Source organism: Aulostomus chinensis, chromosome 19, assembly GCF_037954235.1.
Source record: "Aulostomus chinensis isolate RoL2024-O1b breed Wild chromosome 19, RoL_Achi_v1.0, whole genome shotgun sequence".
In the NCBI taxonomy this organism is placed as follows: domain Eukaryota; kingdom Metazoa; phylum Chordata; class Actinopteri; order Syngnathiformes; family Aulostomidae; genus Aulostomus; species Aulostomus chinensis.
This window is the reverse complement of record NC_141338.1, coordinates 9,461,944-9,473,974: the sequence shown is the minus strand read 5'-3', so window position 1 is coordinate 9,473,974 and position 12,031 is coordinate 9,461,944. Positions and strand designations below refer to the sequence as shown.

The following is a 12,031-nucleotide window of genomic DNA, read 5'->3' as shown; positions in this document are numbered from 1 at the left end:
GAGGAAGGTCTAGCACAAAAGAATTAACACACGTACAGCACACGTGGGCTGCAGGGTCATTTATCTGAAATAATAAATAGAAATTTGCTATCTTACAGTTTGCTCTGGTCATTAAGATCATTTCCCACATAAATTGACAAATCACACGCTATTTTTCCCTCTTTTTTTAAATTTTTTATTTGGTGCTTAACGTTCAACATAACAAAATCGCTGGGAAACATCGTAAACAAACAAAAAAGTGTTCTGGTGGTTAATATTTTATTTTTTTTACTGGGCCAGTCCAGTGCTCCCTGCTATTTAAGCACCAAGGCCTGGAACATAACAAAGTATTGTGGCAGAAGCAGGCCACAAAATTACGGCATTCACATGGGTTTTGTATTTACATCAATACTGTTCAAAACTGGAGCCAAAAAATACCCACATCTACTGCAGGGTCATTCAATCTCAGGCTGAATAGAGATTGAACACTTTCTCATCAGAGACGAAAGCATGATGTTTGCAGGTTTTCAGCCAGAAAATAAGAGAGAAAAGGAAAATAATCACCTTCATGTAGTCGAGGACGAGGTGCACAGGACTGCTTCTGTGTCCGAATGGTCCTACCCAACTATGCTAACTAATTAAATTCATGTTACAAGGCCTCTGGAGGTTGGATGAATTGGTCCAGCTCTGAATGTTCCCTTAATAAGAACACAATGTCCAAAAACAACTGTTTATGGAAAAAAAAATATACCCAGGCATAGATAATTGATCATTTTCAGTCAAAGCATTCCTCTATTGTTTTCTTCCACATATTAAATCGCAAGACCTTCTTCCAAAACTGTTGCTCTTTTTGTTATTTGCTTTTCTTAAATCCAGTGAAATATTTTTTTTTTTCATACCATCTGTTCCTGTTTGTCATTGTCATCTGCTCTGTTTCTGGCACTTCTTTAAGTCCCTCCACCCTCATTTATCATCACTCTTTTATCCTGGTTTGTGATCTTTTAATCTCTTTCCCCTTGCAGTTTCTAGGCTCCTCTATATCTCTTTCTCATGCTTATTTTTTTCGTGGACACAGTCAAACCCGAGGATTATTAGTTTATGTCTGTCTTCAGAGGACGGTAAACACACGCTATATATGTACGTCAGTGCTTCCTCAGCCTCACAGGACAACTTTTCATAAGAGTTGCCTTGAAATGGAAAATATATCATACATAAATGTCTGCAGCTTTTAAGCTCTCCGTAACAAGAATTATTGGAATGAGGCAGTTTTACACGGGTATGAAAATAATCCCAAATCCTTTTTGTATGGCAGGTAACACAGTCAGTCTTTCTCTAGAGCAGCTTTAGCAGCAGTGTCAGTTTGGAGGTAGTGAGAGAAATTGACTGCTGAACAACCGAAGGGCAGATAAATATGGTAAAAGAATTGTGGCCCCTAACAGTAGGACACATGAAGTCAGTGGTCTATGAGAAACGGCAATCGCTCCCGACATTTTAGGGTCATGCCGGGCTTCAGGCCTCTTGAATAATCACTGTGTCTTCTGTAAGTCGCCCAATCTTGCTCATGGGTAGACTTTGTAATTTAGCAGCAGATACATACATGTTGCTGTTAAAGAGAGCGAGACAAAGGGGGGGGGGGTTTATGGGCCCCTGGATGTCAGTAGATGAGATGGAAAAGTGAGATGTTTTGGATGGAACTTTGTTGACTTTGGCTCTGACTTTTGGGCACAGGTACAGAATGTTGAACGATGTCGGGTCAAAGAGAACTGAGAGACAATGGTGCAGAGCCATCCGTGTTGTCTCTGTTGGTTTGGACCTGGTTTACTTTAGGTTTCACTTTGAAATAATGAACTTGATAAACTTTAAACATACATCGTTAGTTTGGGGGCCAGATTCGAATCATTTAGTATTCCTGCGCATGTTTTTACATAGAAACGTTTACATTGAACTGTGTTGGTCGGTTGCTTAAAGGTAATTTTGGGCGAAGTTATCACAATAGTCGCAAAAAGTGGAAAGCCTTCAGAAAGTCAGAAAAAAATATGAATAGAAACTAATACAAAACTGCTAATTTTTGCAATCTCATCACAGATTACATTATAAATTGCATTTTTTAAAATCGTCAAATTTCTGTTCTTAGTGCCATTGCTCATCTGTTACACAATATATGATATAAAAAATTAGCGTCAAATTTGTTGCATTTTTTATATTGAAATCCAATTCTCTTTTTTCTTCCAGTAAAACATAATATGACGTGGGCTAACATGAGAAAGTAACAACCAAAAATATCATGGCATCCACCTGTCAATCAATCTTTAACTTTTAGCGGCATGTAAAACTATGAGCTAAGCTATAGTGAGCTCGCTGTCTAAAATGGTATGCCACAAAATCCCTATTTTATTTGTCCAAAATACAGTGATGACGAGGCTTCTGTCTCAAATGTATTCATTTTGAGGAAAGTTGGGTGTGTGACAGCTCCGGATTATGCTCAAAGTACAGCACTTTATGTTATGCCCTGCTCTGGCAATGCCCACTTTTCAGCGTTTCAATCAAATTCCTCCCCCTGTTATTTCCTGCCTCTCTATCCTGTTTCACTACGTGATACAGCAGGCAACACTCAAAACAATTTCTCATTTCGTATATCGCCTTTTCATTCTTCACAGTCACTGGCTTTATTTAAACTGTGGAACATAAATACACACCAATATAATATCTCATGAATGAATTCTGAATCGCCTGTTTACCTGGATTTACCAACAGTGCAGTATACTCATGTGAATTTCAGTCAAATTCACGACATTCTCTCCCTCTCCACTGAGCAAAGCCTTTCCTCTGACTCCTCAGACTTGTTTTTCTCACCAACTCATCTAATTGGGTTCCTCTGGAAAACTGCAGTCAAGACAGTTTTAATAGGAAGCAGAAGCGGAATACAAATCTACTTAATTGTCCTGTAGGAAGGAAGTTGATTATTTTTGGATCTGTCCAGGTCCTGCAAGAGTGTGAGACGTCTTATCATCCTATCGTAAATGAATCTTTTGTGTGTGCAGGTAACCATCCATCGAGGAAAGGATGGATATGGCTTCACCATCTGCTCCGATTCCCCTGTGAGGGTGCAGGCTGTTGATCCAGGCAAGTTTCGAGTTCTTTAAGACAGTAGGATAAATATTTTATTTTGCTTCTCATGATCCTTTCCAACCCAAAATCACAAATGTATAAATTGGATATTTTGTCCGTGTAGATTTAATTGTAATACTGTCAGAATTCTATTTTCAGTAGGTAGATTTGTGGTTTTTATGAAGTCAAAACAGAAAGCTGAACACCGTCTTAACTATTCCATTTCAAAAGCACTGGGCGATGTAAACTGGGGCTTATTTTACCGCTTTACCTTTGTTTCATATTTATTGACCTGAGTAAGAATCTCATGAATTATTCTTGCCTTGTAAAAGTTTAATGTCACTTGTGGGCACTGTTTTTGATTCTGCTGGTCTGTGCTTTGAACGCCACCGTTAACAATCAACACATTCAGCCGAGCGTTGCACTTAATAGGGAGCCTGTCAGTCAAATAGACAACTCGGAGGTAATCCCCTCTGTTGGCAGGCGTCCACCCCGCTGCCGTCTCTTTGAACTAGATCAGAATCTTGACCTCATCACATCCCTTTTTCAAATCTGACTTTTACTCCAAAAGTGTTAGATAATTATTTTATTGCCGTATCTCTGCGGTCATTCTGTCCAATTTGGAAGCCTGCAGGGAGGACTGAGAGAACAAGATTAATTTATCAGAGTACAAGAACCAGATGGCATGAATTATACATGAAAGTGTGTAAGGATCTGATTTTTCTTTTCTTTCTTCTCATGCTGGTAGGGGGCCCAGCGGATCAGGCAGGTCTGCAGCAGCTGGATACTCTCCTGCAGCTGAATGGTCAACCAGTAGAGCAGTGGAAATGTGCAGACCTGGCCCATGCTATCAGGTAACTCCAATACAAGAGGGTCAGACAACTGTCACCTGACTTAGTTGATCTGAATTCTGACTGTCATCTCAGTCTGTCACCTGACTGTCAGCCACAGTCATGACTGTCATCTCAATATGACTGTTGGTCAGGATCCTGGCTGTCATCTCAGCCTGTCACCTGACTGTCAGTCAGAATTCTGGTTGTCATCTCAGTCTATCACCTCACTGTCAATCACAATAATGACTGTCCTCTCAGTGTGACTGTCAATCAAGATCCTGGCTGTCATCTCAGTTTGTCACCTGACTATCAACCACAATAAGGATTTTTCTATCTAGCTGTCATCTGGCTGTCACTCAGAATCCTCATTGTCAAATGAAACCGGCTCATAAAACGACTTTAAAATTGGGATTGCACTTACTTCAGACACGAGCAATGCCGAGTTTGAAATCACCGTTGTTTTCGTCGTCTTCTGCTTATCTGGTTGGTGGGGGTCGCGGAGGCAGCAGCCTCAGCAAGGAAGCCCAGACTGTCCTCTCCCCAGCCACTTCCAGCAGCTCTTCTGGGGGAATCCAGAGGCATTCCCAGGCCAGCCGAGAGAGATAATCCCTCCAGCGTGTCCTGGGTCGTCCCTGAGGCCTCCTCCCGGTTGGACATGGCTTGAAAACCTCCCAAGGGACGTGTCCAGGAGGCATCCTCACCAGATGCCCAAACCACCTTAACTGACTCCTCTCAGATGCCACCCCAATCCGCCTGTCAATCTCCCGCTCCATTCTACCCTCACTCGTGAACAAGACCTTGAGATACTGAAACTCCTCCACCTGAAGGAGTTTAAAATCGATTGGATGAATATTTGACGCTACAGTTGACAGACAGGCAAACGGACATCCCTTGTTTTACGAAAGACATCAGTATGTTGCTGTTGGACCACAGGCTTGTAATGTTAGACAGGATGAGAACCAGGGAGAATGAATGTGTCATTTCAATTGATTTGAATCAATCTGAGAAACTTTGATGAGTTGAACTTTTTTTTTTTTTTTTGCTCAGCTTTCCGGTAAGTCAGATCTTCGCTAAAAACAAACTCAATACAAGGTGGCCAGTTCGATTTATTTTACTGAGTTCTTATCTTATAGATGTGCAGATATTTCTGCCCGTTTTCAATTAAATTTAGCTGCATCAAAAATAGTTTCGATCCCAAGTTTCTCCGACTGTGAATAAACTTCTGGTAATGTATGGTTTAATAATTATTCTACCATTCATTTTGTCATACGTGCAAAAAATTAAAATGTACCAATACCTCTTTTAATCAAACAGTGTCTGTTTATGTCCCTGCAGAAACAGCGCCAATGAAATCACAGTGGTGGTGTGGCGCACCGGCCCCTCAGCGAAGCCTAATTTCGAGGGTCTCATCCATCGGCCTTCCTACAAGCCGTCCACCTCCAACTACGATGCCCCCTCACCTCCTACCCGCAGGCGTGCACCAGACATTGGCACAAGCAAAACCCCACCAGCTGTGCCGCCTCTCCCAGCCCACCACCGTGCCACTGCCTCCCGTAGGCTCCTGCTCAACGGCTCCGAAGCCGGACTTAGCAGCGGTGTAGGGACCCTGAGGTGGGGGGCCCAGGGAGGATCAGCTGAGGAGCTAGACGGGAAACCACGACACCTCCACCACCCACACACTGCTACACTGAAGGGTACCAGGGTGAAGGCGTCCAACGGGGACAACTACATCATCCTGGCCCCCATCAACCCTGGAAGCCAGGTACCGCAGACGGGTGCTGGGCTGCATCTGCATCATCTTCTTCGCCCTCCTCATCCTCACCTGGGTCATTTTGTGGCTCATCCTAGATATGTCTCCTTACCTTACATCCCTGGGGCTGATTGATAGATGGACTGTATATGCAGACTGTGTCTGGGCCATGTGACGTGTGCGTTTGATGCAGATATGGAGACATAGACTGACAAGAATGAGGAGACAGTAACATATAGAATGTGTTTGTTTAAAATACATTGTTTGCCATTACTATGTCAAGCTCTGGCAATATTTCCTTTCTTCCATTATATCAATACAGGACAGCTCATGTCTGGAAAACAATGCATATGTATCTACACCATTTATCTCACAGATATCCTTCCTGTGTTTTTTACAGCCGCATATTGAGAACAAATAATTTGAAACAGAAATAATACAAGAAAAGTGTTACCTCAACATAAAAATACACAGATTCCACTTCTGGTCAATTGCAAAGTAATTAGTCTCACCTGCAGTGTTACGTGTATGTACAACATGTACTTATGGTTGCATTTAGTGACGTCATGTATATGAGGTAAAAGCTTTCATCATTAAAACAAAATAAAGCAATGATATCAAAAAGACTGAACTGAATTCCTCAGTTAACACCAGTGTAACCATACAATACTAACTCATTAACAATAAAAAAAACATGTTGAAACCAAAGAGTGTTGCAGACGAAGTTTAGCCCCGCTGAAGCCCTCTAAAACCTTTTTTTTTTAACTAAACTAACATCTTAACAAAACTAGCCTTTCTCTCAACATTTGTAGAGTTGATAATTAAGTTAAACTGTCACATTTCCTCTTCTGCGTGTCTGCTCGTGAGTCAGTGTGTTTGTGTGCTTCATGTGTCGTACATCTGCATCTCTTTTCCCGGTCAAAACACTGTAGAGCATTGCTAATGACAATCAGCAGTCCATTATATTAAATAATATCTATTTCAGAAGAAATAATGAAAATATGAAAAGGAAATATCAGACAGTATATTGACAGAACGTGTGTATAGTCTTCTGGAATAAATTGCCAACATATTGAACAAACACGTGGCTTTAAATAGCCACCACTTCTGCCTCGAGGCAGGAATTTGGTGAGTTTTTGTGGTGGCCATTGCAGGCTAAATATACCCAAGGCCCTGTGGAAATGGGTCATGTTGGTGACATATCACACTAACACAATACTCTAGTTCACAAACAAGGACATGCCAAAGCCCAGTCTATTTTACACGAAAACAATCTATACAAATCTACTGGAGTATGTACATGCTGTCAAAATTTGCATTTGGCCTATTAATCTAAATGACATAGCAAAGGATGTCTATCCTGTTTCTATCTTTAGCCCCCTGGATGATTTTAATTTGTCATGACAGGTTGAAACCCTCACTGCCTCGCTCAGTGCAGAGTGATTCAGATGGGCTGAGCCATGTTCTTAAAACTAAATGTAATGTCATGTATCATAATGTCCAAATTAACCCCTAAACTTAATACACAGAAGAATAATGGAATTATTAACTTCAGTTGTTTATACTACTTATAAAGGATCAACATCACATCATAGAAGGACAGTCTAATCAGCCACCAAGAGCGTATTGTTACTCCTTTCTAGTTGTAGGTCATACTTTTATTCTAGTTTTAGCTTGAGCTTGAATTTTACTTTATCCTATTTAATATGAATGACATTTCATATTATTCTGCTTACAGATCTTGAGGCCTGTTTACCAAGACAATCAGGGAACGATAGGTAAGACTTGGTGTCATCTTCATTCTTAGTGTTTGAACAGAGGCAACTCTGAACTATTAGTTTTAGCACCATTATTATTTTGGATGTAGTCAATTGTGAATTTCATTTGTGACCTCACAGTTCAGATTATTGTTGTATTGAATAAATTAAAATTAACTTCGGATGTCGCGTGGGGAAATGTTTTGAAAATGTAGCACATGCAAAATACATCTGATGCTTGTTTGAATTAAATTACTTTTACACCTTTGTTGGTGATACGAAGAAAAGAGGCAAACTGTTGATCTGATATTCACCCTTTTTTCCTCTTTCTGGAACCTGCAAAAAATATCCACTGTGCACACTTAAGTAGTAAAGTGTCACCTTTAGTGTGCATTTTCTTTATAGTGCACCATCTTGTTTTGTGCAAAGTGACCTTGAAATACTTTCCTCATGTAGCTTAAATGTAGCTACTGGATGGTGTGGTTTCTAGATTTTCCACGCTGACCCACTGTAACATTTGTCAGCTTGTAGCCCACTCATAGGTAGCTGGTAAGTGTTCGCAGACTGGAAAATAAGACACGCTCATGCAAGGAACCAAGATATCATCTACCTCCCCCAAATTCTGTCTTAATGCTAAGCCTAGCTAGCTTCTCATTTAACTCTCAGGAAACCAAAAAAAGTACATTTGCAAAACTCAACTATTTACAATCTGTACATTATCAAGTTTATCACCCTTAAGTGTGCCCACTCAGTCCGAGGGTTGTCATGCTGCTGAATAGGCTATCATCGCACATGCCAGCCACATGTTTGGGCTAGTAGATGCCTACAACAACAATGAGGACCAGTGCCAAAAGGAAAATTTGAGTTCATATGGGCAAGTAGGTAGTACCCACACCGGCGTGTGATGATAGCCTGACAGTCAAAGCATTGACCCCTAAAATTCAGTTTATTCTGTGCCTTTACTGTCACTCTGTTCTCTAGCTGCCAGGTTGTATCCCTCACGGCAGGCGCCCGCTCCACAGAACCAGGGTGGTGCTGCTGGGGCTTTTTCTGGAGGGATGAGTAGCAGTGGTGGTCTCTCTAGTCGAACTGGCTTCCTGCGACGGTCCAACAACTCTAAGACAACAAAAACACAACCATCCACCTCCACAAGTACCGGCGTCCCCACCTACCAACAACAGAACGCCAACTTCGCCAATTACCAGAATTGTACCATTGTCCGCTCACACGTTCCACATTCCAACTATGGATACGTTAAAGTAGCACCCAAGATCCTCATCTTCCCCATATTTGTTCAGGTGAGACAGTTTGTGTGTGCATGTGTAAGTATGTGTGTATTTATACAACAACCAATTTGAGTCACCCCTGCACAGATGTCTCCATGCTTTATGCTCTGCTAAAATAAAAGAGGTGTCAGCACAACAATATTAGCATATCAACAAAAAAAGCATATTTCCCAAAACAAAGAACTATTCTCTCAAATTGAATTCTGAAATAGTTTTTAAAGTCTTATTTGGGGTACGCCGTTAAAAAAAGCAAGGGGGGGGGGGGTCATTCAATGGACAAGATTTGCAGCATAACCCCTAGATCGCGAAGTCTCCAGGTGACTTATCATGGAGGCTTTGTGTGTATGTACAGTATGTATGTATATATGTATATTTATTTATTTATTTTTTTTAAGGTTTATTTTCTCCCTAGGGATCTTATTCTGCAAGTCATGGATGTTTTATTTTCATACACTGCACATTGTAGATAGGACTTTGGAGAGGAGCTGTGCCTTTAAGCTACAGCACTGTCTGAAGAGAGTAAAACCAGGAAAGAGAGAAGTTAAAAACAGGGCAACCAGAATGATCATTTTGTTTACATATCTTTTAGAAATAAGACAGATTAGAACCTGCTTAAACCAAATAAAAGGCTTTGAGTTGGCGTTTATCAAGGATTTAATAATCTTTCCAAACTGTGCCAACTACTTGTTCTAAATTATGATGATGGGAAAAACTGCTCATATTTTTTAAGGGCACGATTCAAAGCTCAATGAAGTCGCATCTTATTCCAGAATATGCACCAGTTTTCATTTATGTACGTATCGCATAATTCTAATGCATATTTCGCGGAAGACATGATTAGAACCACTGTGAGATAGTTGCATCTGCTGTGACAGGAAAGTGTTCTCATCACCTCACGTCATATGCACTTCAAATCTCACTCTCTCTCACACACACACACACACACACACACACACACACACACACACACACACACACACACACACACACACCGGCATGCAATGAATTAGTTCTTTCTCAGACGCCTGGTCCCTGACTGGAAGTCCCCCAACCCACAGTGCTGTACTAGGTTATTCTGAGTTTTCGTGTCATGTCAGTAACTCTGACCACATCACACCTCACCTCATTGCAGCTCACTCTCTGCTTTACTGGTCTCACACTCCTGAACACCTTGCTGTTGGTTGCTACTCAGATCGGGTTGGATTTAAAATGGATTTGGTACTGCAACTACTGTTTCCTTTCATTGTTCTATAACAAACACAGTATTCCTAAAGAGTGTTTTGTGGCGTAACGTGAGTTATCTGTTGTTGCCCAGCCTCTTGACCTGTGCAGCCGAATTCTCATCATATCTGAGGAGATGATTCTACACGAGAGCAAACACCACTCTCTCAAGGTGAGTGAGATAAAGATAAAGGTGACGTGTTCAGCTCTGTTTTCATTTCACGCAAGAGTTCTGACTTAACGTACGTTGGTGACTAAGGAAAATCTAAAGCTATATTCAGGTTGTTATCGCCTCCCTCCTCAGAGTGAAGGAGACAAACTCACTTTAAGCAAACATGCTGCTTTGTCCGCTCCAGTTATGTGGTTTACTGATGTGGTCAAAGTGGAAGTGGCATTTTATTGCCTTGATGCCTATCTTAACTCAAAGAGGGTATGTGTGTATGTGTGTGTGTTTTAGAGATAGGCATGTACAGGAAAGAGAGAAGAACATCTTTGGGGAGATGTCTGAACATCTCTGAAGAATTGATTCACGATGAATAATTGATAAAGGAGGAGTGTGTCATAGATCTGACTGACTGAGAAATTCTGTCCCTTCAGACATTTATTAAGGATTCTCTCACAAGAAGCTCATGTTTACTGTAATATGCTGCAGTTTTCAGTGTATCATCACTGGTTACAACCTGGATCTACGATTTGTTCTAAAAAATGAATTCTGTTGTTCGTGTCAGTCTGTTGGTTTTCACAGTCATTCAGCTTGAGGAAGCGCATACTTCCCCCAAGCTGATTTGGCGTAATCAGATGGCAACCCGGATCAATTCCAAAACTTGAATTTCTTCAATTCTTAATTCAACTTTAAATGAATTGTTCAAAATTTCATCAAGACGGGTCCATACCTGCCTTGAGTTAAGACGCGAACAGTTGTTTAATTTCCACTGTCGGATCATCTTTGCCGTGTAGTGTGGTGAAGAAATTCCGCCGTTTTCCCCACGAAGCAAATATTTAACAGGCAGAGATTCTCCCAGTTCCGCTGGATACAGACTGTCTGAGTGATCTCTCTTTACGCTGTACCTTCCAGAATAAAGAAACAAACATGTAGTTGTTCAAACAACTTTAATTATAATGTCTGCAGGAAAATCACACGAGTTAATTTAATTAAACATTGCTATTTTGATAATAAATATCCTTCATTGTCTTTGTTGTAGCAAACCAGGGTAAAGACTAGTATATATGAGTAATTTCAACTCACATGTACTGTACAGTATCTATCAAAATATCACTGGCAGCCAAAAATAATGTTATGTCATTGCTTTAGAAATAATATGTTGCGTAATATATGTTGCTCTAAAATATGTAGAATTTATAAAGTAATTATATAGTATTTGCTTTCATGAGCTGTACAACAGAGACCTGCTACATAACTTTGTTGTTCAGGACTGATTCACCTTAAGTGACTGTCTCACTGTTTTATGGACAAACACAAGATTGTTCAAACAGAATGAGAGTCAGACAGCATGGGAACTAAAACAGTAACTTTTTAAGAACTAAAGAGTATTATTTTGTTCTTGTTAAAACTTTTTACTGCTTGCCTCTCATCTGTGTTTATATTCTCTTCCACCCACTCAAGCTTGTGTATACACACACACACACACACACACACACACACACACACACACACACACACACACACACACACACACAAATACTCTCTCAGCTATGTCACCGTTCAGAGGAAGCTACAAAAACAAAAGTATTATCTTGAAACAATGCCCATCTACACAATGTCTGCACGATATGTTGCATGAAGGCATAGAATCAAATTAGTTATGCACACATTTTGCATTCTCCCCCCCTTTTGTCATCTTTGTCTCTTCAGTCGTCATGTTTTGTTCATCTCCTCATTCAGCTTAATTTGATTGGCACAGCTTTTCTCCTTTGACTAATGCAGAAAATAAAGCCAGCTATGGGCGGCGGCACACTGCCTCTCTGAGTCACTGAAGTAGTCATCTGAAAAGTGTGTGTGAGAGAGTTTTCATGTTATAAATAGACGTTTGGAAATGTATGCGTTTTTCTGCATACATTAACTATCATATTACTGTA

The 12,031-nt window shown here is 40.6% G+C and overlaps 1 protein-coding gene across 4 annotated transcripts in view; it reads left to right on the top strand.

Moving 5' to 3' along the window:
- rgs3a (regulator of G protein signaling 3a) overlaps positions 1-12,031 on the top strand; it is a 150,287-nt gene that overhangs the window by 44,514 nt on the left and 93,742 nt on the right. For all 4 annotated transcript variants that reach the window (XM_086187490.1, XM_086187491.1, XM_086187492.1 and 1 more), the window contains 6 exons: positions 3,021-3,102; positions 3,836-3,941; positions 5,256-5,682; positions 7,409-7,448; positions 8,409-8,725; positions 10,029-10,106. In XM_086187490.1, the coding sequence (XP_086043616.1) occupies positions 3,021-3,102; positions 3,836-3,941; positions 5,256-5,682; positions 7,409-7,448; positions 8,409-8,725; positions 10,029-10,106 (1,050 nt within the window). The remainder of the gene's footprint in view (positions 1-3,020; positions 3,103-3,835; positions 3,942-5,255; positions 5,683-7,408; positions 7,449-8,408; positions 8,726-10,028; positions 10,107-12,031) is intronic.